This window comes from Pocillopora verrucosa, chromosome 1 (genome assembly GCF_036669915.1).
Source record: "Pocillopora verrucosa isolate sample1 chromosome 1, ASM3666991v2, whole genome shotgun sequence".
Classification (NCBI taxonomy): domain Eukaryota; kingdom Metazoa; phylum Cnidaria; class Anthozoa; order Scleractinia; family Pocilloporidae; genus Pocillopora; species Pocillopora verrucosa.
The window spans coordinates 27,670,624-27,695,637 of record NC_089312.1 but is presented as its reverse complement, the minus strand read 5'-3'; the positions used below and the strand labels follow the sequence as shown (position 1 = coordinate 27,695,637).

The 25,014-nt window shown below is 37.0% G+C and overlaps 1 protein-coding gene and 1 long non-coding RNA gene across 2 annotated transcripts; both read left to right on the top strand.

Moving 5' to 3' along the window:
• Positions 1-113: 113 nt before the first annotated feature.
• Positions 114-20,045, top strand: LOC131780381 (leucine-rich repeat-containing protein 15-like). The gene is made up of 11 exons (XM_066162450.1): positions 114-496; positions 1,410-1,469; positions 1,620-1,767; positions 2,138-2,209; positions 2,528-2,599; positions 5,236-5,307; positions 5,713-5,784; positions 7,120-7,191; positions 13,069-13,140; positions 19,580-19,651; positions 19,970-20,045. The coding sequence occupies exons 2-11, from the start codon at positions 1,424-1,426 to the stop codon at positions 20,043-20,045; spliced, it is 774 nt and encodes a 257-aa protein (XP_066018547.1). The 5' UTR covers positions 114-496; positions 1,410-1,423.
• Positions 20,046-22,699: 2,654 nt separating this feature from the next.
• On the top strand, positions 22,700-24,632 carry LOC131790045 (uncharacterized). The gene is made up of 3 exons (XR_010717172.1): positions 22,700-22,748; positions 23,153-23,224; positions 24,558-24,632. It is a non-coding gene; the product is annotated as an uncharacterized lncRNA (long non-coding RNA).
• Positions 24,633-25,014: the final 382 nt, after the last annotated feature.

The window sequence follows — 25,014 nt, the reverse complement described above, 5'->3', positions numbered from 1 at the left end:
ACTAATATCTATTTCTGAATGAATGGTATTCCTCAGCTTCAGTCATATCACCAGTCACAATTTCTTTGTGAATTAAAAATATTTCATCCTACGTGTTTCATTTGAATTTTCTTTAATTGATAAAGATCGCTAGTTTTTAAATAACCAACAATGACAATAACGTCATGTTTAGACAGGCACTGAACATATTGTACGAAAAAGAGATGAAAAAACGCAAATATTTGCCATAAGTAGAGACAAGAAGTCAAATGAACAGTTCAGTTTTTTAAAGAAAGATGAATTCCTGAAAAGTTTGGAAGTTTCAAAACAATTTCAGTTCCCCGGGATATTAATTATGTATCGTCCACCACATAATTATCGGTAATTATGCATGCAAATCCACGTTTTCATGCAGTTTATTGCAAACGTATTCAAATAACGTTATTTTAGCAATTCTGTCTTTAACGGTGCAATATTGTGGCTTACAAGACACCAGAGACTCGATGGGGTAGTTCAGGTAAATAATTGAATCCATCCATTTGTGAATTGCAAGTAGTACATTAAATAGTTCAAAACAATTGGTAAAAAATATATATATATATGCTTTTATAGTGCGTTTGAATCGCAGGTCTTAGTGTAACGTCAACACTGACTGCTTCAAAAGGCTTCAAATGCTTTTCTTTGTGCTTGTCTCAGACCAGGCACGACTGATGACGGACTTCAGCAATAAAGCTCATTGTCATTGTCATATTCTTATGATCCCCATTCATTCGCACTTAATCGGCTGTCAATTTTCTTCAGTTCTATCTTTATACTCTGTCGGCGATACTTACCCCCCCCCTCCGCTTCTGCTGAACACCACGTGATTTCCTCAGATAATCGCTCCCCCCGCTCCCCCACCCTCTCGGCGATAAGTAGTCATTTTCATATTTGCATGAGTGCCCCTCATTAAAAATTAATCGTCTGTCAATTTTCTACAGTTCTATTTTTAATCTCTGTTAGCGACGACTGATCCCCCTCCGTTTCTGTTCACCCCTACGTGGTCCACAAAATCCTCTGCCTCCCCCCTCCCCCCTCCCCCCTCCCCGGCCCCCCTCGGCGATAAATAGTCATTTTCATATTTGCATGAGTCCCCCTCATTAAAAGTCAATCGGCTGTCAATTTTCTACAGTTCTATTTTTATACTCTGTTGGCGACGACTGATTCCCCCTTCATTTCCCCTACCATTGATAAATAAAGACTGGCCCCTTAGTGTACGCCTATAGTTGCTTTTTCAAGATTTCGTTATATTCAGCTCTTCAAATTTTTCCAAGCTCGCCTTAGTTTATTTCCCCTTTGACCACAAGACTGAAAATGCGTTCCACATAGATTTCTTTGCCATGCCTGTTTGCCTCGATCTTAAGCGCTGATCTTGTCTATTGTGCTTTCAGGTGATTCTCGCGTCATGTCTGTCACAAAGAAAACCATGTTCGTGTTTACTTTTTTATTGGGTAAGCGATGACATTTCACTTCTCGTAAATACTATTGGCGAATAATTTAGCCCTCTCTACCAAATATATTTAGTAATCATCAGTCATCAGTACGTAGTTTTGTTTCTTATTTTGGAAATACTTATCACGTATGTAAATTTAACTGAACAGCTGTTGAAACCGTAAGAAGCAATTATTTGGCATCAAATACTACAATTGATTGTCCAGAACCCTGTGAATGCAAGTCAGTGGAAGTTAACTGCAGTGGAAAACAACTTAAATCATTTCCATGGAAACTACCAGCTACAACGACAATCTTGTGCGTATATTACATGTAATCATTCAAGTCAAATAAATTCAAATAATAGACAAAAAAAATACAAACAAACCAGCAAGAGAGGACACTATCTATAATTTTTCAAGAAAAAATAAAAGCATTAAATAGCTAATCAACCAGCTGCCAAATATATCAAGAAGCAAAGATGAATGGATAATTCAATTGCTTCTTTCAGAGAAAATCGTCCATCACCATGATAGAGGAAATTTTTCTCTTTATCCATTCTCGTAACTATGTAATGAATTTTTCAGTCTTCTTGTAAACGCTAATCACCTGAGAATAATAAAGTCAGAGTTGATCACGGATATTTCCCCTTGTACACGTTATTTGTAAATGCCATTGCATTTTACAGAGACCTGAGTGATAACCAATTGGAGGAGCTACCATCTGACTTGCTTGCCAACCTCAGCAATCTTCAAGCATTGTACGTTGAATTACGTTTGCCAACTTTATTACAGTTGTGATTTAAATAAAAATGTTGTCTTAGTTACGTAAGGAAAAAGAAACATGTCATACCATTTATTTATAATATGTCACGATCGATATGATGTGGTCAAAAAAAGTAGGTGTGGTCCTGACAGACTTCTTTTTGGTTCATATTGACGTTGAACCCATAGAGAAAAAAGAACTTCAGACTAGAGGGAAAAGTTCAGGGAGCCTAAAGTCATGATTTCGTTAATAAATCTTTGTTATTCTTGTGATAAGCTAACAGCTAATCTTCTTGACTGTTCTGGCTAAATAGGGGATTAAACAAAAACAAGCTGAAAGACCTTCCTCCAACCCTATTTGATCGCAATCCACATTTGAATATCCTGTGAGTGAACTTTACCTACCTTTCTTTCATTGGGTCTGCTCCTTTAGTAGCTCCTAGTTTAGCAGGAAAAATTGTGACTTTCGGGGAATTTACTCTCTGTCGATTCATATATGAACTGTGTCATAGGAAGTCATATTTTGTGGATGGATTTTGTCAACGTTCTGTTAGAAGTTATAATAGTTTGACTTGGCTGTGTAATCATAAATTGTCGAGCCCTAAGGACGGAAAGATCCGACAACAGTACTGACGTTTCGTCTTCCATGTGTTTCTAACCGAGTCAAAACAAGCAATTAAATGCCACAGCGCAATCCTCACTATGCACTAATCACTCTACACTCCGCACCCTGCATATGGAGGCGTTAATCAATACACGGACAGTATCAACGCCTTTGACAATCGTTCCAATCAAATCACAGGTATATCCACAACAACACACTAAGCAGCCTTCATCCAGGAATATTTAGAACCTTAAAGTCCTTGGAAATTTTTTTTATCTTCTAACAGTAGAAATTATTTGGTAAAGTTTCTGGTCACGCACACTTTTATTTGAAAATAAATTGACTTATTTGCAATTTACTATGCTAGGGCGCCTTTCGATTTTGATATTTATTGATATGATTGCTAAGTTTATAGGGACAGTTTGGTCCATGTAAGAGTTTCATCACCCTTATAAAAGAAATTCTCCTCTTTATACATTCTTGTAACTATGTAATAAATTTTTCAGTCTTCTTGTAAACGCTAATCACCTGAGAATAATAAAGTCAGAGTTGATCACGGATATTTCCCCATGTACACGTTATTTGTAAATGCCATTGCATTTTACAGAGACCTGAGTGATAACCATTTGGAGGAGCTACCATCTGACTTGCTTGCCAACCTCAGCAATCTTCGAATATTGTACGTTGAATTACGTTTGCCAACTTTATTACAGTTGTGATTTAAATAAAAATGTTGTCTAACAGTACTAACGTTTCGACTTCCATGTGTTTCTACCCGAGTCAAAGCAAGCAATTAAATGCCACAGCACAGTCCTCACTATGCACTAGTCACTGAGACGACCGAGAGTGTAGAAAAAAAAAAGAAACAAAAATAAAACTTTTTCATTCCAACGCTGGGTCGACCTGAGGGCCAGTTTGACGGATAAACGATATTGCAGCAAACCCTTAGCGTTACAGGAGTATTCTTTTTTGAGTTCCGAATGTGCTGCCAATAAGCTGCATTTGGAATGCTACTCAGTCGTTGAGTATGCAAACTCTGATTACGATGGATACATAAGACTGTTAGTTTTGAAACGCTGTTTGTTTTTACTAATTTCCTACAAACTTTCTTTTGATTTATATTCAATTATTGTGTAGTCCATTACGTGATCTAAAATGAAGGCGTCGGTAGAAATGGAGATTTCCTGGAATTGTATCACAACTTTGGAATCTTTGCTGCCTAGGAAATAGTTCTTATTGTGGGCGCTACTTTTTGCGACGCCATAGCTTTCTTCACGTATCATAACCTATAAGTTGGTTGAAGCCACACCGTTACCTTTGTTACGATCAGTAGGATCCAAGCTACCGCTATATCAATTGTCTTTGCTTTTTTTTCGGTACGAGTCGTCAACCAAAGTGCGTCAGTATTTTATTTGTTTTAATTAAGTCATAGAATCATCAGCCTTTTTTTTTCGGTCATAGAACGTCTCGTTTAGTCAACTAAGTGTCATTATTACAGTATTATAGCAAAACGATCTTATTTACAAATTGTTTTGGTTTCTTTTTAAATCGTTACTCTTTTATTCTCATTTAGTTATTTTTGTCTATAGTAATATACTGTTGTTTGTACCTTCGTTTGATTGTAATTTATATGACACGAGAATTATCACGTCTATCCATTTCTACAACTTAATCTGCACCTACAGCTACTACTGTTTTTTCTACTGCTGCTGCTTCCAAGGTCAACTACCTTCGATCTTCGCTATCTTCATGACCCTTCTGTCAAACGCAACCGATTTATCTAAACCTTTTAACTTTTTGTGACGAAATACTGTGAAATACTATATAGAAGCGGCGATCATAGGTACTAGCAGTTGAACTCATCACTATGAGCGCGCCACTCATGATTATATAACGATATGTGCATTCGGAATGTAGTCAGTTATTTCTTCGGTCTTTTGAACATGTAACAACTCGGTTTATGTTGAAGTAATAAATAGGCTTTTTAAACCAAACTTATCGCTACACTTTTGATCTGTCATTAAATCAGTTTAAATCTACCAAGTGGAGTTTGAATTATTGTCACCTCGCACCGCGCCACCCCTGTAGTTGTTAAGGGTTTGAGTAAGCCGCAACCTCTAGAATCTTCACAATTACAAAGACCACGTAAAGAAAGCTAGGTTTTGTATACGATACGGCAACTAAACGATATTGCAACAAACCATTGGCGTTATTTAATGATTCTTTTTCTTAGTTCTGAATGAGCAGCTCATATAAAGCTGCATCTCTAGAGCTACTCAGTCGTTGAGTTTTTAAACTCTGATTGCGCTGAGGACATAAAGAAAGCGAGTTTGTTTTACACTGCTTCCTAACAGATAACAAAGGTGGCTGTTTGCGTTTTTGAAAAGAAGTCTGACCATTGCTCAAATCAAATCACAGGTATCTTTACAACAACAATCTACGCAGCCTTCATCCGGGAATATTCAAGACCTTAATGTCCTTGGAACTTTTGTGAGTGGTTATGTTTTTTTTTCTTTTTTTTTTGTAAATTATGGAAATCGATCGTTAAAATTTGTGTCACAGCGACTTTTATTCGAAAAAAGAGTGACCGAATCTATGTAAATGCACCATCAGAGTGCTTTCGCTGTTGATATATACTGATTTGACTGTTAAGTTCATTAGAAAACACTGGGTGAGCGGAATAAAGGAAAGGAAAAAAAAAATCATCGAGTGTCTTTCAATTGTGTGAAATGTTTCCCTGTTTCCCTGTTAGCAATTATGCTCAATGGAAAGCAGTAAGGAAAACAAAATAAATGAATAGGAAATAAACGTCGGTATGCTTGATTTCATAAATTACCATAATTAGAATTAGTGTCATTGTTGTTACTAACCTACCATCGACATCCTTTATTACAGGTGGTTACATGAGAATCAGTTAAAAGAACTACCACCAAAACTTCTTGATGAATTGACTCGGCTGAAAAACTTGTGAGTAGCACTCTCTGGCTGCTTAAAATTCGGAACAGGACCAATCCTAAATTGTCCTTGATTGCAGTATTAAATTCATGTGAAAGATTCTCTAAAGATTTTGTCAGACGTTGTTGATCTTGAACTATTTTTGATAATGATTTGGCTTGGAATTCGCTTAACTTACCTTACCATTTTGGCGGGTCTTAATGTTCGCGATTGACAATGTCATCAACCAGTTCATTGACCAAGTTAATAAACACCAAACAACAATCAAAACGGCTTAAACATCAGAAGCTAATTTCTTAGACACAACTGTCTATAAGGGTGAAAGATTCAACAGAGAGTCAGTTCTCGATATAAGAACCCACTTCAAACCAACAGAGACATTCTAGTTCACTTTCTACGCAACGCGTCACCCAACGGGAGCTAACAAAGGCTTCGCTAGAGCCAAAGAGTTACGACTCCTCAGAAATAATTCTTCAAAACAAAACTTTGTTCAGAACACACCTGGCAGGGAAAGTCAGAGAGAGGCAACGCGAACAATTTCATTAACAACACACTCTAAAAAGTAAAATTTGAAGGACGTAAACATTTTAGTTAAACAAGCTGCCACATTGATCAACAGATACGTTTCGTATGGCGTTTTTGTTGTTTCTCTCTCATAACATAAGCATTTTAAATTTTAACCTTATCAAAAATTATTAAGTATTGTATAGTAAACATATTTTTTATCCTTTGAGCGAGTACTGATCAGTGTCATCAAAGAAAAGTAACATGTCGGTTGCTTTTTTAGCCTTATGTAGGACTGAATTAACTGAGCGGTCTATTAATTGCTTACAATTAAATGAAAATGATTAAACTTTGACCAATGGATGATAAATAACTGACGGCAGGATCCTTGCAAGTTGACCGTGCGTCTATAGAAATTTTAAAAAAGAAGACTTGACAAATATTATTGCAGCGACTGGAATCAAACTCGTGCTACCGAATAGTGCTTGGTCGCTACTACCAACCGTGAGACAGTAAGAGTCGAGAGCGTGGCAAATTTTAGTGAGCTCGCCATTATCGTAAGGGAATCTGATGGCAATTAATTCAAATAAATTGTACTTGTTCGTGCTTACCTGTTCTTCAAGCCTGACAATAACCAACAGAGTAATCGATGAAATAATTATTGGAATAATGAGTAGAAGCAAGAACGTTAGTCGTAACTTAACATGCGGGCAATGAATGAATAGCTGCAGCTTTTAGGATCGATCACGACGAAGAAGAAGCTGGTCTACCTAATATTGAAGAGAGAATAGACTGCTTTAATCTGGACTTCTGATTTTTTTCTTCTTTTCAACCCAACTATAGTGACGTCTCGGACAACGAGCTCCAAACGTTGCCAGAGGGAATATTTGACAACCTGACCAGCTTAACTAGATTGTAAGTAGATATCATCTGATTAATTGATAGATGAACGAGAGTAAGCGTCTTTACTTGTTACATGCGTGTTCATTAGTGTTAAGAGATTAAGAGCGACGGTCAGGAGATATCGACCAAAATCTTAATTTCGTGGCAAGAGTTGAAAAATCGCTTTCTTTGGTTTTTTGTCCATAAATAGCTTTTAGTTAGATAAGATACCTGATGTGAATTGTTCTCGCCAAAAGCTTTTTATTTTTTAGAAAAATTAGAATATCGGTTTTTGTGGTCGGAGTCACAAAATTGGCTAATCATTTACGTGAAATTTGCATACATCAACTTGCCTCTCGTTCGCAAACAAAGTCGCACGGAGAAATTTGGACACTTTATTTCAACAGAATCACTGTTCTTCTTTTACTAGAAGATTCCTTTAGAGCAAAAGCGACCTGAACCAACTGGAATAAAAATTCCCAGTTTCTTCCATATCAAATAACAAGCACTTTTGCCAAGTCCTCTTTCTGCCTTTACGTTTTTTGGGGCTTGTCCGCCGTGCTTCGAGATTGGTGGAGGAACTCGGCACAGATTCGATCCTCGACGCCACCCAATACCAAGGGATGAGCGGTGCCGGGGACAAATCGTTAATTCCGAAAGGTCTAACTCCGAAGAAAAGGATGTAGATACTCTTCCCAAAATAAGTTCGATTTCGGTTTCTACGTCAGTTATTGACAAGGAAGACTTATGACCCGCGATGTCTCTTTTGCAGTTCAGAAATGGAATAACCTCAGTTGATCTGCTCCTATCTCTGGGGTCATAAGAGCAAGAACCGCCGACTAAGGAGCTAAAAGAGCACTTAACGTCCATGATGACACAAAACTGGCAAAACAAATTCACTCCAACTTCGCTAATTAAATTTTCCCTCTTTGCATTTAATTGACTAATTCAATTTACTACGGCTAGTAAACTGCTTCGAGCTTTAGCCAACTCTGTCATTTCTTCAACAAATAATGAAAATGAATCCTCACAATTGAAGAAAATATCAATTTAAAAAGTATCTATGATATTTGTCTTTCTGTTCCGATTCTTCTGAAACCAAAGGAAGCGAAAAAAACAAGTATAAAAGTTAAACAGGTTAGCCGAGAGCTAATAAAATTACATCCTGATACTTATCAGGGAAAACATCTTACACTGAAAAGGAAAACTTCCACCTTAACAATGAGAAAAAATAACCTCTCTTTGGCCGATTACCTTTTTTTCAATAAAAAAGGACCAAAAGCTCACACCAGAATCGTTTTCAGTACGCTTTCGCTGTGTAAAAACTCCGCTTGACGTTACGGTCACGCAACAAGAATTGTTTACTCAGCCGTTGTAAAAAATTTGAATGAATTACTGTCATCTCAAAACCTTCGCGTGAGGCGCTGTAAAGAAACCCCATGCTGATTCTAACATATTATCAAGGACAACCTTAAATCCCTCTAATGACATAGTTAAAAGGAAAATCTGAATTATGTTACATAGTGAAAAAAATATTTGAATTAAGGAGGTATTTGCGAGATTTTTCACGTTTGAAAATACAGCACTTTCCTGCGCGTTGTTTGCTATTTATGAACAACAATAAAGATAAGTCATATAGTTTCTGGGAAAGTACGGCACTCACTCTATCAAAATTCGGTGTCATGATCCTTTGAATCGTTTTTCCTTGAAGACCAAAAGTCAGTTTCAAATATCAATTTCACACTTGCTTGCGGGACCTTTCGGGATCGTCAAATTTGTTTTTCTCAGTTTTCTCAGAATTAAAGCGCTCCGGAAGAAACAGAAATACATTTCTTCTATTCTTAGTAGCTTTTTTTGGTCAGAAAATACGCGAATTTCATTTTTCAACTCTTGCCACTCAATGGTCGATATTTCCTGACCGTCGCTCTTAAGTACTTACAGAAATCATGAACGCAAATGTCTATTTTAACGTAAAAATCGTGATCGTGATAGCAGTATGATGCTATATTAACCATGATCCAGCTTTGCAGATTATGTTATGATGTGGTTACATTACGGGCTCTTTGTGATATAAAAGAAGTTTTGCCCAAATATAGTTGCGACGTAAGAGAATACAAACAGGCGGAATGTATGGAAAACCTTACATAATATTTATAGTCCCCAAGTATCATGTCATTACAATCACACTAAGTTAACTAAAGCGACGTGTACTTTCCTATCGGGTGATACCTCATTTTCTCCAATTTGAACAATAAATTTTAATAAATGAAACATGAAATTTGATTAAGAGATCCTTACCGATGTTATTAAAAATGCAGGAAAAGAAATCGATAGCACCCAGCGATCGGACAACTTAGTCGTATAAAAAATGAGTTTCAAAGTAAGAAAATATTCGAGGAAAATTGAATTAAAATCACTGAAAAGTCAAAAATATCTGCGGAGAGTTCTTAGCGTCACCTGGGGATTCTTTCCACGTTTCTAAATGTTGGCTGATAATGTCCTTGGCTGAGAGATTGTCCTCAAAATCTTAAGTTTTCCCTGGAAGCTTCGCTTCTCGGCCGGATATTCATTTTTCGGTCAATATCTTAGCCGTGGACTTAATTAGCCGCCTGAAGGGGTCTATTTACAAAATAATTTAGAAAATAAATTTTGGAGTTACGAGACCCGAGGCCACTGGTTTTGATTATGGCAAGTCGTGTTTTATCAATGTGTTGTACTTCCACAAAGCTTATCCATTGTACTTTATTAACATCGAGTAAGTGGAATTAACAAAGTTGACGTGGAGAGGAGACTCTCCTCGGCCGAGGTTTTCTCAAAAGAAAGATGCAAAGTTATTACATCATTTCTCAGTATTAAAGTGACTATGCTGATCAGTCTAAGTGTTGGGAGCGAGGCAACTTTTAGTGGGCTCTTCACTCTCGTAAATGAATGTGATCACAACTTATTGAAATAAATCGTACTTGTTTATAGTTACTTATTCTTCGATCGTCATCCTGTGCAACCCCGTGGGCAATGGATTGCTATTTATTACTTTGAAGGGATAGTTTACGAGATCAATCACAAAGGGTGGCAATTTTTTTTCAACTGTGTCTTCAAAACCATGTTTCTTGTTCACTCCACTGGGAACGCTACCACTTAAAGCATGGTAATCAGCATCTAAGAAACCAATTACCGAAGCAAAGCGCTCGTCTTTTCTTCTCTTGTCTCTAAAAATTAGGTGAAGGGTAATGTTCAACGTTTTCAATTTTTTCGGCGGTTGAAAACTCAATTTAGCAGTAGACTGTTTATTCAATCAGTTTACTGGCTTAATAACCTACGCAGGATATTGTGAAAACAAGTATTTTTCATTTTTGTTTTGTTTTGTTTATTTTCTTCGGTTTTGTTATCACGAGCCAAATAAGGTTGATCCACATAATTATCGAGTTAGCAGATCAGAGTTCGCGTAATATCATAATTATTTTCTTAGCAGTGTGATATGGACAGTGCAATGAAATAAATTAAGTACATAATTAATTCAAAAATGTATTTCCCTTTATTCAATGTAATCGTCATAAATGCTCTTATGTCTACATTGAATTACCTTATATGAGGTGTGCATAAATGAGGTAGAAACACGACTGTGAGATCGACATCACCAACGTGCTATGCGGAAAGAAAGTACAGTACCATTAGAAAAGAGTGGGTGAGCAGATCATAGGGAAGGATAAAACATGTAAAGTGCTTGCCAATAGAAGGAAACGTTGTCCTGTTACAGCAAAATATGCTTCGTGCAAATCAGCAAGGAAAAAATTATGATACTGAGAGAAAATGTAAATGTGGTAGATTTCACGAGTTTCAATAATTTATGTCATTGTCATTACTAACCTGCCCTGGACATCCTTCATCACCACCAAACATTTTTGATAAACTGACCAGGCTGCAGAAATTGTGAGTAACACTCTTTGGCTCTATGAATAATGCGGTTATTCACAAGGCTGAATAAAATCAGAAAAAGGGGCAATTCTAAATCTTTTCTAGATTGCAAACGAAACATTTTCTCAAGTTCGTATCAGATATAATTAATATATAACAATTTGCGATAATGATTTGGCTTGGTATTCGCTGACCTTGCATTGTTTCCGAGCTAAACTACTAGATTATTTTTTGCGCAGCAATAAAGAAAAAAGTGAAAGTTGCTATAAGCCACTAACCTCAGAAAAGGAATCGTGGAGGGATGAGACATCGATCTTATCGTTATTATGGCTAATGGCTAATGTTTGGCGCGTTGGACCTGGCTGAGACTCTCTTTTCTATTCTGCCTGGGAGCTGGGTGTAAATTTCTTTATTTTAAGGATCATTGACTTGATCGGATGGAAATTGAACAGTCTAGGGTGAAAGCTGAGCTCAGCCAAGTAAGGGATAGTTACGTCTGAGTCACAACTGTATACTCTAGTCCTGATCAAACATGTTTTGTCCAACATCATGTTAGTTGAGCATGTACAACCACATATACTTGAAATGCCCCCCTCAACATTGTGTTTGATGGATTCCTAGGTTAGTTCTTAATCAAAATTTATTCAACATTCTCCTTCTTCACGGGCAAAATTTTTGCTGGTAATTGTGCATATATCGAAGTATGAATACACGCAGAAGGTTTGGAGAGCACGAGAGAAGCGTTACTTGAGGGGCAAAGGTCTTCTCTTGGGCGGCTACAACACTGGTATTTTGATGGACCCGGATGACCTAGGTTTTTTTTACTGAACTCGCATGACCAAGTGTTCGTAGTATTTTGTTAGTAGGAACTGGCAGCTAAACTGACGGTTAAGATGCAGTTTGTTACAACACACATGTCATGTTACTTACGTAGAGTTGTACGTATAGTTAACGGCCAGTCCACAATTGTGCGTTAGATATAAGGATGGTAAAAAGCAAAGTGATAGTGAAAAAGAATTCATCGAGCAACACTTCAGTAAATTGAGTGACCCAATCTGAACACTGGAAGTGCAATAACCGATGCCATGAATCTGATAGAGCGATCAAAATCATTATGGCTTTAGAGGAATTAGATAGGACAAGCACATGCTGTGTTGTTTGGGAAAATAGCCTCCATTTAACTCGAAAAAGTGGTCGCATCCTTTCTATCGAGAAGTGAACACATCTTATGAGAGTGAAATTTAAAGAAAACTCTGACCTACCTGGAAGCCATTCTGAATAAAGGACGCTCAGAACTCGGCCAGGTATTCGTATATAACCGAACGGTTTATCAAAATAGACTAGTAAGTCACCGAAATAATAAAGAACAATTAGAAAAAATAAGAGTGCGCGCACACCATTATAGTAGGTCCTTCTTTTAAAGTCCCTTAACTTCGACCACAGGTAGGTTCGCATAGATGGTATGAATGGTATGAAGATTGGCAGAAATGAGTTGGAGACTTGACGTTGTAAACAGGGCGCAAATACACAGAGTAGTCTCTGTGCAATGTATCCTGGTCGAATGTATGGCAAAAAAGACGCTACTACTGTCGTCTTTCGATAATTCAAACCTGTGACGGAATTTAAAAAGAGCTTGAAATATCGATATATATATATAATTTTGTAAATTATAGAAATCGATCGTTAAAATTTTAGTCACAGTGACTTTTATTCAAAGATAGAGCGACCGAATGTATGTAAGCACAATATCAAAGTGCTTTCTCTGTAGTTATTTACTAATTTTATTATTTAGTTCATTAGAAAATACTGGGTGTGCAGAATAAAGTAAAGCAAAAAACATGTTGAGTGCCTTTCAATTATGCGAAACGTTTCCCTGTTAGTAAATGTGCTCAATGGAAAGCAGTAAGGGAAACAAAATAAACAAATAAATTGCCATAATTATTGTCGTAGTTATTGTCATAGTTATTGCTAACCTACCATCGACATCCTTTATTACAGGTGGTTAAATGGTAATCAGTTAAAAGAACTACCACCAAAAGTTTTTGATGGATTGACTCTACTGCAGTTCTTGTGAGTAGCACTCTCTGGCTGCTTAAAATCAGGAACAGGGCCAATCCTAAATTGTCCTTGATTGCAGTATTAAGGTTATATAAAAGATTCTCTCATGATTTTGTTAGACATTGTTGATATGTAACTATATTTGATAATGATTTTAGCTGAAATTCGCTTAATTTACCTTACCATTTTGGCGAGTTTTAATTTTGGCGATTGACAATGTTCATGGACCAAGTTAATAAACACCACCCATCAATCAAAACGGCTGAATTTTCAGAAGCTACCTTCTACACAACGTGTCACCCAGCGGGGGAAAAGAAAGGCTCCGCTAAAGGGAAAGAGTTACGAGTCCTCAGGATTAATTCTTCAAAACAAATATTTGTTCAGAGCAAAACTGGCGGAGAGACGCAAAGAGAAACAACGCGAAAAATTTTATTAAAAACATTCTCTCCGATGTTAAACTAGAATGACGTAAACTATTTAGTTCAACAAGCTGCCACAATAATCGACAGTTACGTTTCGTATGGCGTTTTTGTTGTTTCTCTCCTATAGACTTGACTTAAGTATTTTAAATTGTAACCTTGGTGAAAATTGTGAAGTATTGTTAACTAAACTTATCATTTATCCTTTGAGTGAGTCTGTTGATCATTGTCAACAAACAAAAGTAAAATGTCGGTTGTTTTTCGTAGCCTTATGCAGGACTGAATTAACTGAGCGGTCTATTAAATTGGTTACAATTAAATGAAATGAATTTGATTTTGATCGATGGATAAGAAATAGCTTACGATATGATCCTTGCAAGTTGACCGTATGCTCAAAGAAATTTCAAAAAAGAAGCTTTCTAAAATATTCGCGCTGCGACAGGAATCAAACTCGTGCTACCGGATAGTACTTGGTTGCTGCTACCAACTGAGAGACAAGGGTTAAGCGTCGAGAGCGCGGCAAATTTTAGTGGGCTCTTCACTATCGTAAAAGGAATCTTATGACAATTGATTCAAATAAATTGCACTTGTTCATACTTACCTGTTCCTCAATTTCTTTTTATCTGTGCAACTGTGGGGAAATGGATTGTTATGTATTCTCCATATTCTATATGGAAATTGACCAAATATCATTTCATTCAAACCTGACAATGAACAACTGAATAATTCTTGAAATAAGTATTGGAATAACGAGAAGAAGCAAGAACGGCAGTCAAACCCTTACATGAGGGTAGTGAACGAATAGATGCAGCTTTTAGAGTCGATCTTAACTGAGAAAAAGCTGGTCTGCCCATTGTAGAAGAGAGTATAGATTGCTTTAATCTGGACTTCTGATTTCTTTTTTCTTTTCTTCTCTTGGGTGAGAACTCATCTTCTCCAACTTCCTATATTTCCAATAAACTGTTATATCTGAGGCTGGAAATCTGACTACCCAGGTGATTAAATTAAAACTGCAGAATAGAAATTGATAGCGCCTAGTGATCGGAGAACTTAGTCGCGTAAAAAAAAAAGAGTTTCAAAGGAAGTAAATATTCGAGAAAAATTGAATTTAAATCACTGAAAAGTCAGCAATATCTGCGGAAAGTTTTTAAGTGTTACCTGGGAACTATTTTCTCATTTTTAAATGCGCTGCTTAGAAGCTGCATTTATCATGCTGCTAGGCTGAGTATTCTCTGTTCGCAAATACAGATCTTCATTTCGAAAAAAACAAGATTTTTATTTTGCAAATTATAGATTTCCAATTCGTTTCGTCCTGTTTCGTTTCGAAAATTACAGTAGGCCCCCGCTTCGTAAGAATCAACAAGGAAAAAAAAGCAACATTCAAATGGTGAGATGAAAACAACTCAAGCAAGGCGTACGTCTAAGCATCCAACAACGTCTTGTGGTCGAGCATCGTGTTCAATCCAAGATGTTAGAGGACTGGCCCTCTATCGCAGAAGGATTCCCAACCTTATTTTCACGAGTAACAATTAACACAATAAAAAAATTGTCGAATACCTGTGAAAAAATACTTCCTGGCTGCTCGTCTCGGCCAAGGTTAGGCTTATCAGAGTCTCGTTAATGAATTTAAGATTATTTAGTTTGTTGGACTGATGGAGTTAACTAGCTTAAGAAACTCGTGCAAAAGGATGGCGGGTTATCGATATATCGATACATACTTTGAGACTGTAAGGACAAAAGACCAGAAATGAGGAAAATACGCTTTTTATGGAGTTTTCTTCATACCGTGTCAAGATATTTCTCTCGATATTTCTGTACATTTTGATCAAGCTTGATGCAGCATAGTGAACAGTCGAGTGAAAATGAATCATTCTGATCAAGGATTTAGAAAAAATACATCGTAGTTAATGAAACCAGTATAAGCGAAACCTGCACTGGACCGGTGCGTTTTATGCCAGGAGATACATGTTGGAAAAAAAATGACTGTTTTGAATCAATTATTTGCATTGGACTTTAGTGCGGTTTCTTTTTGACCCGTTTCATATTTTATTATAGGACTGGTGTTAAAGATCAGCTTGTCAATAACCAATCATGTTCGACAAAACTTTCAATGTTTTGATCTGAGCTCTAGTGGCTCATGCTGTATTTGGACACCTATAGTTTGATAAAAAAACCTAACCCTGGGCTTAGTGACAACACATACTAAGAATCACACTCGTACATCGCAACTTAGTTCAGGTGATGCTTATTATTAAGAATTCAACGAGCAGTATGTTGCACACAACTGCTGCTATAAGAGAAACTAAGCATCCGTTTCGTACCTTTCGAGCACTGCCAGCTACAACTGGTTTACCGGACTGCTTCATTCACGGGCCTGAGAAACACAAACGGCTGCATAGGTTAGAGATGGTTGCAACTATGCAAAGGAAACTCGAACCTACATCTGGTCCTGCTGGGAAAAGTTATCGTCTCTCAATGAAAACAGCTTTAGAAGTTACGATGTAATTGAAAATGATGAAAGATATGGATAACGCCCTGTAACGGGACAATTTGGTTAGACAAAAATACATGTCTTTTAAAGAAAATAGATCTTTGAGAACCAGTTGATTAATATTTATATCATTGACGGATAAACGATATTGCAGCAAACCCTTAGCGTTACAGGAGTATTCTTTTATGAGTTCCGAATGGACTGCGAATGAGCTGCATTTGGAATACTTCTCAGTCGTTGAGTATGCAAACTCTGATTACGATGGGTACATAAGACTGTTAGTTTCGAAACACCGTTTATTTCTACTAATTTCCTACAAACTTCCTTTTGATTTATATTTAGTTATTATGTAGTCAATTACGTGATCTACAATGAAGGCGTCGGTAGAAATCGAGCTTTCCTGGAATTGTATCACAACTTTGGAATCTTTGCTGCCTAGGAAATAGTTCCTATTGTGAGCGCTACTTTTTGCAACGCCTTAGCTTTCTTCACGCGGCATAAACTTTAAAAGTGCAACGCGCACCGTTTAAAAAAAGAAGAAGTTGGTTGAGGCCACAGCGCTACCTTTGCTACGATCAGTGGGATCCAAGCTACCGCTATCTCAAGTGTCTTTGCTATTTTTTTTAGTGCGACTCGTCAACCAAAGTACGTAGGTCTTTTCTTTGTTTTAATTAAGTCACAGAATCATCAGCCTTTTCATTAGTCTCGGTCATAGAACCTCTCGTGTAATTATTACAGTATTACAGCGAAACGATCTTATTTACAAATTGTCTTGGTTTCTTTTTAAATCGTTACTCTTTTATTCTCATTTAGTTACTTTTGCTTAGTACTATCCTGTTGTTTGTACCTTAATTCGTTTGATTATAATAATATGATAAATAATGACATGAAAACAACTGAAGCAAGGCTGCATGCAGACGCTAAACAAGAAATTTGAAATGTCAAAGAAGGCGTATGTCTAAGCATCCAACAACGTTTAGTGGTCTTTTCCAGAGGCGGCTACTTTTATTTGCTTTATTGCTGCAATGCATAAATGGAACAGTTCTCCCTTTTTTCTTTCCTTTGCGACCATCACTTAACTGATATCTTCCATCCCACAAATTACTTTTCTCTTTTCCACATTGAATTTCTAAAAAGTTTCGCTCATTTTCACTCACACGGCACTTCCTACTTAGCCTCGTTCTCGCGACGTAATTTTAGCACCAGATTTCTTTAATATCGTGAGAACACTGGGAATTGCGGAAATGACCCATTTCAAGCAAATCCGTTGAGCATCGCGTTCAGTTCAAGACGTTAGCGGACTGGCCCTCTATCGCAGAAGGTTCCCAACCTCATTGTAACGAGTGACAATTAACACAATGAAAAATTGTCGAATAGCTGTGAAAAAATACTTCTTGGGATTTCGTCTCTGCCAAGGTTAGGCTAACCGTAGTCCCGTTAACAAATTTAAGATTATTTAGTTTGTGGACTGGTGGAGTTAACTAGCTTAAGAAACTCGTGCAAACGGAGGCACCCGGAAATGGGACAGTTACACCTTTTTTTTTCTTTCTTTTGCCGCCATTACTTAGCTGATAGCCTCTCTCTCACTAATAGTTACTCACTCCATCACGTTAAATTTCGTGAAACAGTCGCTCATTTTCGCCAGCACAGCACTTCATTTTTTCTAACGATGAGAGCGACTTCGCTCTCAGCCTCGTTCTTGAGACGTAATTTCGGCACCAGATTTTTAAAGGTATGTTTAGAGTTACGCGACAAGTGACCTTGGCAGAGTGAACGCTTACTTCAAGCTGCATACAAAGGCGTTAATTAACATACAGGCGGGAAAAAACGCCTTGGTTGGAAGCGACAGACCAGACCAGGTCATTAATAATGAATTGTAACCTGACCGTTGTATATCAAAACCGTCTGCCCCGATCATTGAAATATTCTTTATTCTTATGGTAATCTCATGAAAGCTCTCAAAATCTCATGAAAGCTCTTAAAATGATATTTATTCATTCATACGGTTAGTCGGCCTGGGGTCATTTTAGACAAGTGGTAAACGCCTTCTACTTGTATTAAAATAAAAAACAGCCATCGTAATAAGTTTCTAAACAGGCCCAAAGCGGGATTATTGCTTTGAAATACTAGCCCCGTCACTTTTTATCCGCTTCGTTTTAACTACCGTCCTGCATGTTTCCAAAGTCAGGAAGACTCATAGATCTTCAGTACTGTTATATTATCATATCTGTTTGTCTAAAGGCAAAGTTATGCCTGAATATAGAACAGAATGAGATGGAAGGAGTCTCCTGGAGAAGCATGAAATATCAAATAATTGAGGTTATGCTTTTACATTGCTGAACGATCAATTAAATAAAACTAATAAATTGTCAACTGGCAACCAACTGAAAAGACAGCAAGGGACAAAAAATTACAATCTCTTCTATTCTTTGAGAAGAAAACGAAAAATTGTGCGTTACATAGTAAAAGACTTTATCATTTTTGCTCTGCGTGCTAAATATTTTGGCTTCGTAAACGTTGATTACTTCTGAAATTAATCAGAGTTTTTTATGGGTTTTTGTTGTTGTAAATAGATTCGCTCTTACAGAGACCTGAGTGACAGTTTATTACAGTTGTAGTTAATGTTTCGTATGCTATACAGGGATCAGGAAAAATAGAATAGCAGGGAGAATTTGTGGCATTTATTTACATATTTCAAGAATGACATGATGCAAGGGCAAGTAAGGGTGGTCCTCTTAGTCCTAATGCTGGTTACTGACTTCGACACTTGACGTGGAATAAAGTTCGAAGGTCGCTTCCATAAAGAGTTATAACTGATGCTGAGACTGCTTTTCCGCGTCGTCGTCTGCTATTTTGAATTTACATGCGGGTAACGACTCTACTTCGGTCCCAGAATACCGTTCCTAGTTGCCCGTTCCCTGTTCCTGACTTTAAAAGCACCTCTCTCCATCTCTATTATTTTACACGGAAGGAAAACAGAGTCGTTTGAGTCCAGTGATAATTAATATTAAAATACGCATCTGCAATCAGATAAACACTGGCTTTTTTTACGAGTGGCTTTCGCGCGAGATGAAAATTAATGGGAGGGTTATAAAATGAAGAACTCCTTTCTGGTTTAATAGTATGTGTTGGCTGACAATGTCCTTTGCTGGGCATGAGATAGTGTCCTCAAAATTTCAAGGTATCCCTCTAAGCTTCGCTTCTCGGCCTAATATTGATTTCTCAGTCAATTTTCGAGCTGTGGACTTTATCCGCCGACATACTAGCCGCTTGAAGGGGTTTATTTACGAACTCATTAAGGAACTGAATTTTGGAGTAGTGAGACTCAAGGCCACTGGTTATGTTTATGACAAGTCGCGTTTTATCAATGCATTATACTCCCACAAATTTTCTCTTCAGTCTCTTTATCCATTCTTGCAACTATGTAATGAGTTTTTCAGTCTTCTTGTAAACGCTAATCACCTGAGAATAATAAAGTCAGAGTTGATCACGGATATTTCCCCTTGTACACGTTATTTGTAAATGCCATTGCATTTTACAGAAACCTGAGTGATAACCATTTGGAGGAGCTACCATCTGACTTGCTTGCCAACCTCAGCAATCTTAAAGCATTGTACGTTGAATTACGTTTGCCAACTTCATTACAGTTGTGATTTAAATAAAAATGTTGTCTTAGTTACGTAAGGAAAAAGAAACATGTCATACCATTTATTTATAATATGTCACGATCGATATGATGTGGTCAAAAAAAGTAGGTATGGTCCTGACAGACTTCTTTTTGGTTCATATTGACGTTGAACCCATAGAGGAAAAAGAACTTCAGACTGGAGGGAAAAGTTCAGGGAGCCTAAGGTCATGATTTCGTTAATACATCTTTGTTATTCTTGTGATAAGCTAACAGCTAATCTTCTTGACTGTTCTGGCTAAATAGGATATTAAACAAAAACAAGCTGAAAGACCTTCCTCCAATCCTATTTGATCGCAATCCACATTTGAATATCCTGTGAGTGAACTTTACCTACCTTTCTTTCATTGGGTCTGCTCCTTTAGTAGCTCCTAGTTTAGCAGGAAAAATTGTGACTTTCGGGGAATTTACTCTTTGTCGATTCATATATGAACTGTGTCATAGGAAGTCATATTTTGTGGATGGATTTTGTCAACGTTCTGTTAGAAGTTATAATAGTTTGACTCGGCTGTGTAATCATAAATTGTCGAGCCCTAAGGACGGAAAGATCCGACAACAGTACTGACGTTTCGTCTTCCATGTGTTTTCTGCCCGAGTCAAAACAAGCAATTAAATGCCACAGCGCAGTCCTCACTATGCACCAGTCACTCTACACTCCGCACCCTGCATATGGAGGCGTTAATCAATACACGGACAGTATCAACGCCTTTGACAATCGTTCCAATCAAATCACAGGTATATCCACAACAACACACTAAGCAGCCTTCATCCAGGAATATTTAGAACCTTAAAGTCCTTGGAAATTTTTTTTATCTTCTAACAGTAGAAATTATTTGGTAAAGTTTCTGGTCACGCACACTTTTATTTGAAAATAAATTGACTTATTTGCAATTTACTATGCAAGGGCGCCTTTCGATTTTGATATTTATTGATATGATTGCTAAGTTTATAGGGACAGTTTGGTCCATGTAAGAGTTTCATCATCCTTATAAAAGAAATTCTCCTCTTTATACATTCTTGTAACTATGTAATGAGTTTTTCAGTCTTCTTGTAAACGCTAATCACCTGAGAATAATAAAGTCAGAGTTGATCACGGATATTTCCCCATGTACACGTTATTTGTAAATGCCATTGCATTTTACAGAGACCTGAGTGATAACCATTTGGAGGAGCTACCATCTGACTTGCTTGCCAACCTCAGCAATCTTCGAATATTGTACGTTGAATTACGTTTGCCAACTTTATTACAGTTGTGATTTAAATAAAAATGTTGTCTAACAGTACTAACGTTTCGACTTCCATGTGTTTCTACCCGAGTCAAAGCAAGCAATTAAATGCCACAGCACAGTCCTCACTATGCACTAGTCACTGAGACGACCGAGAGTGTAGAAAAAAAAAAGAAACAAAAATAAAACTTTTTCATTCCAACGCTGGGTCGACCTGAGGGCCAGTTTGACGGATAAACGATATTGCAGCAAACCCTTAGCGTTACAGGAGTATTCTTTTTTGAGTTCCGAATGTGCTGCCAATAAGCTGCATTTGGAATGCTACTCAGTCGTTGAGTATGCAAACTCTGATTACGATGGATACATAAGACTGTTAGTTTTGAAACGCTGTTTGTTTTTACTAATTTCCTACAAACTTTCTTTTCATTTATATTCAATTATTGTGTAGTCCATTACGTGATCTACAATGAAGGCGTCGGTAGAAATCGAGCTTTCCTGGAATTGTATCACAACTTTGGAATCTTTGCTGCCTAGGAAATAGTTCTTATTGTGGGCGCTACTTTTTGCGACGCCATAGCTTTCTTCACGTATCATAACCTATAAGTTGGTTGAAGCCACACCGTTACCTTTGTTACGATCAGTAGGATCCAAGCTACCGCTATATCAATTGTCTTTGCTTTTTTTTCGGTACGAGTCGTCAACCAAAGTGCGTCAGTATTTTATTTGTTTTAATTAAGTCATAGAATCATCAGCCTTTTTTTTTTCGGTCATAGAACGTCTCGTTTAGTCAACTAAGTGTCATTATTACAGTATTATAGCAAAACGATCTTATTCACAAATTGTTTTGGTTTCTTTTTAAATCGTTACTCTTTTATTCTCATTTAGGTATTTTTTTATAATAATATACTGTTGTTTGTACCTTCGTTTGATTATAATTTATATAACACGAGAATTATCACGTCTATCCATTTCTACAACTTAATCTGCACCTACAGCTACTACTGTTTTTTCTACTGCTGCTGCTTCCAAGGTCAACTACCTTCGATCTTCGCTATCTTCATGACCCTTCTGTCAAACGCAACCGATTGATCTAAACCTTTGAACTTTTTGTGACGAAATACTGTGAAATACTATATAGAAGCGGCGATCATAGGTACTAGCAGTTGAACTCATCACTATGAGCGCGCCACTCATGATTATATAACGATATGTGCATTCGGAATGTAGTCAGTTATTTCTTCGGTCTTTTGAACATGTAACAGCTCGGTTTATGTTGAAGTAATAAATAGGCTTTTTAAACCAAACTTATCGCTACACTTTTGATCTGTCATTAAATCAGTTTAAATCTACCAAGTGGAGTTTGAATTATTGTCACCTCGCACCGCGCCACCCCTGTAGTTGTTAAGGGTTTGAGTAAGCCGCAACCTCTAGAATCTTCACAATTACAAAGACCACGTAAAGAAAGCTAGGTTTTGTATACGATACGGCAACTAAACGATATTGCAACAAACCATTGGCGTTATTTAATGATTCTTTTTCTTAGTTCTGAATGAGCAGCTCATATAAAGCTGCATCTCTAGAGCTACTCAGTCGTTGAGTTTTTAAACTCTGATTGCGCTGAGGACATAAAGAAAGCGAGTTTGTTTTACACTGCTTCCTAACAGATAACAAAGTGGCTGTTTGCGTTTTTGAAAAGAAGTCTGACCATTGCTCAAATCAAACCACAGGTATCTTTACAACAACAATCTACGCAGCCTTCATCCGGGAATATTCAAGACCTTAATGTCCTTGGAACTTTTGTGAGTGGTTATGTTTTTTTTTCTTTTTTTTTTGTAAATTATGGAAATCGATCGTTAAAATTTGTGTCACAGCGACTTTTATTCGAAAAAAGAGTGACCGAATCTATGTAAATGCACCATCAGAGTGCTTTCGCTGTTGATATATACTGATTTGACTGTTAAGTTCATTAGAAAACACTGGGTGAGCGGAATAAAGAAAAGGAAAAAAAAATCGTCGAGTGTCTTTCAATTGTGTGAAATGTTTCCCTGTTTCCCTGTTAGCAATTATGCTCAATGGAAAGCAGTAAGGAAAACAAAATAAATGAATAGGAAATAAACGTCGGTATGCTTGATTTCATAAATTACCATAATTAGAATTAGTGTCATTGTTATTACTAACCTACCATCGACATCCTTTATTACAGGTTGTTACATGAGAATCAGTTAAAAGAACTACCACCAAAACTTCTTGATGAATTGACTCGGCTGAAAAACTTGTGAGTAGCACTCTCTGGCTGCTTAAAATTCGGAACAGGACCAATCCTAAATTGTCCTTGATTGCAGTATTAAATTCATGTGAAAGATTCTCTAAAGATTTTGTCAGACGTTGTTGATCTTGAACTATTTTTGATAATGATTTGTCTTGGAATTCGCTTAACTTACCTTACCATTTTGGCGGGTCTTAATGTTCGCGATCGACAATGTCATCAACCAGTTCATTGACCAAGTTAATAAACACCAAACAACAATCAAAACGGCTTAAACATCAGAAGCTAATTTCTTAGACACAACTGTCTATAAGGGTGAAAGATTCAACAGAGTCAGTTCTCGATATAAGGACCTACTTCAAACCAACAGAGACATTCTAGTTCACTTTCTACGCAACGTGTCACCCAACGGGAGCTAACAAAGGCTTCGCTAGAGCCAAAGAGTTACGACTCCTCAGAAATAATTCTTCAAAACAAAACTTTGTTCAGAACACACCTGGCAGGGAAAGTCAGAGAGAGGCAACGCGAACAATTTCATTAACAACACACTCTAAAAAGTGAAATTTGAAGGACGTAAACATTTTAGTTAAACAAGCTGCCACATTGATCAACAGATACGTTTCGTATGGCGTTTTTGTTGTTTCTCTCTCATAACATAAGCATTTTAAATTTTAACCTTATCAAAAATTATTAAGTATTGTATAGTAAACATATTTTTTATCCTTTGAGCGAGTACTGATCAGTGTCATCAAAGAAAAGTAACATGTCGGTTGCTTTTTTAGCCTTATGTAGGACTGAATTAACTGAGCGGTCTATTAATTGCTTACAATTAAATGAAAATGATTAAACTTTGACCAATGGATGATAAATAACTGACGGCAGGATCCTTGCAAGTTGACCGTGCGTCTATAGAAATTTTAAAAAAGAAGACTTGACAAATATTATTGCAGCGACTGGAATCAAACTCGTGCTACCGAATAGTGCTTGGTCGCTACTACCAACCGTGAGACAGTAAGAGTCGAGAGCGTGGCAAATTTTAGTGAGCTCGCCATTATCGTAAGGGAATCTGATGGCAATTAATTCAAATAAATTGTACTTGTTCGTGCTTACCTGTTCTTCAAGCCTGACAATAACCAACAGAGTAATCGATGAAATAAGTATTGGAATAATGAGTAGAAGCAAGAACGTTAGTCGTAACTTAACATGCGGGCAATGAATGAATAGCTGCAGCTTTTAGAATCGATCACGACGAAGAAGAAGCTGGTCTACCTAATATTGAAGAGAGAATAGACTGCTTTAATCTGGACTTCTGATTTTTTTCTTCTTTTCAACCCAACTATAGTGCCGTCTCGGACAACGAGCTCCAAACGTTGCCAGAGGGAATATTTGACAACCTGACCAGCTTAACTAGATTGTAAGTAGATATCATCTGATTAATTGATAGATGAACGAGAGTAAGCGTCTTTACTTGTTACATGCGTGTTCATTAGTGTTAAGAGATTAAGAGCGACGGTCAGGAGATATCGACCAAAATCTTAATTTCGTGGCAAGAGTTGAAAAATCGCTTTCTTTGGTTTTTTGTCCATAAATAGCTTTTAGTTAGATAAGATACCTGATGTGAATTGTTCTCGCCAAAAGCTTTTTATTTTTTAGAAAAATTAGAATATCGGTTTTTGTGGTCGGAGTCACAAAATTGGCTAATCATTTACGTGAAATTTGCATACATCAACTTGCCTCTCGTTCGCAAACAAAGTCGCACGGAGAAATTTGGACACTTTATTTCAACAGAATCACTGTTC

Bases quoted from the DNA above. Each gene is read 5' to 3' on its own strand.
- LOC131780381 (XM_066162450.1), top strand. From the start codon at position 1,424: ATGTCTGTCACAAAGAAAACCATGTTCGTGTTTACTTTTTTATTGG. The intron at 1,768-2,137 runs GTGCGTATATTA...TGCATTTTACAG, and splicing joins CCAGCTACAACGACAATCTT to AGACCTGAGTGATAACCAAT. The intron at 5,785-7,119 runs GTGAGTAGCACT...ACCCAACTATAG, and splicing joins TTGACTCGGCTGAAAAACTT to TGACGTCTCGGACAACGAGC.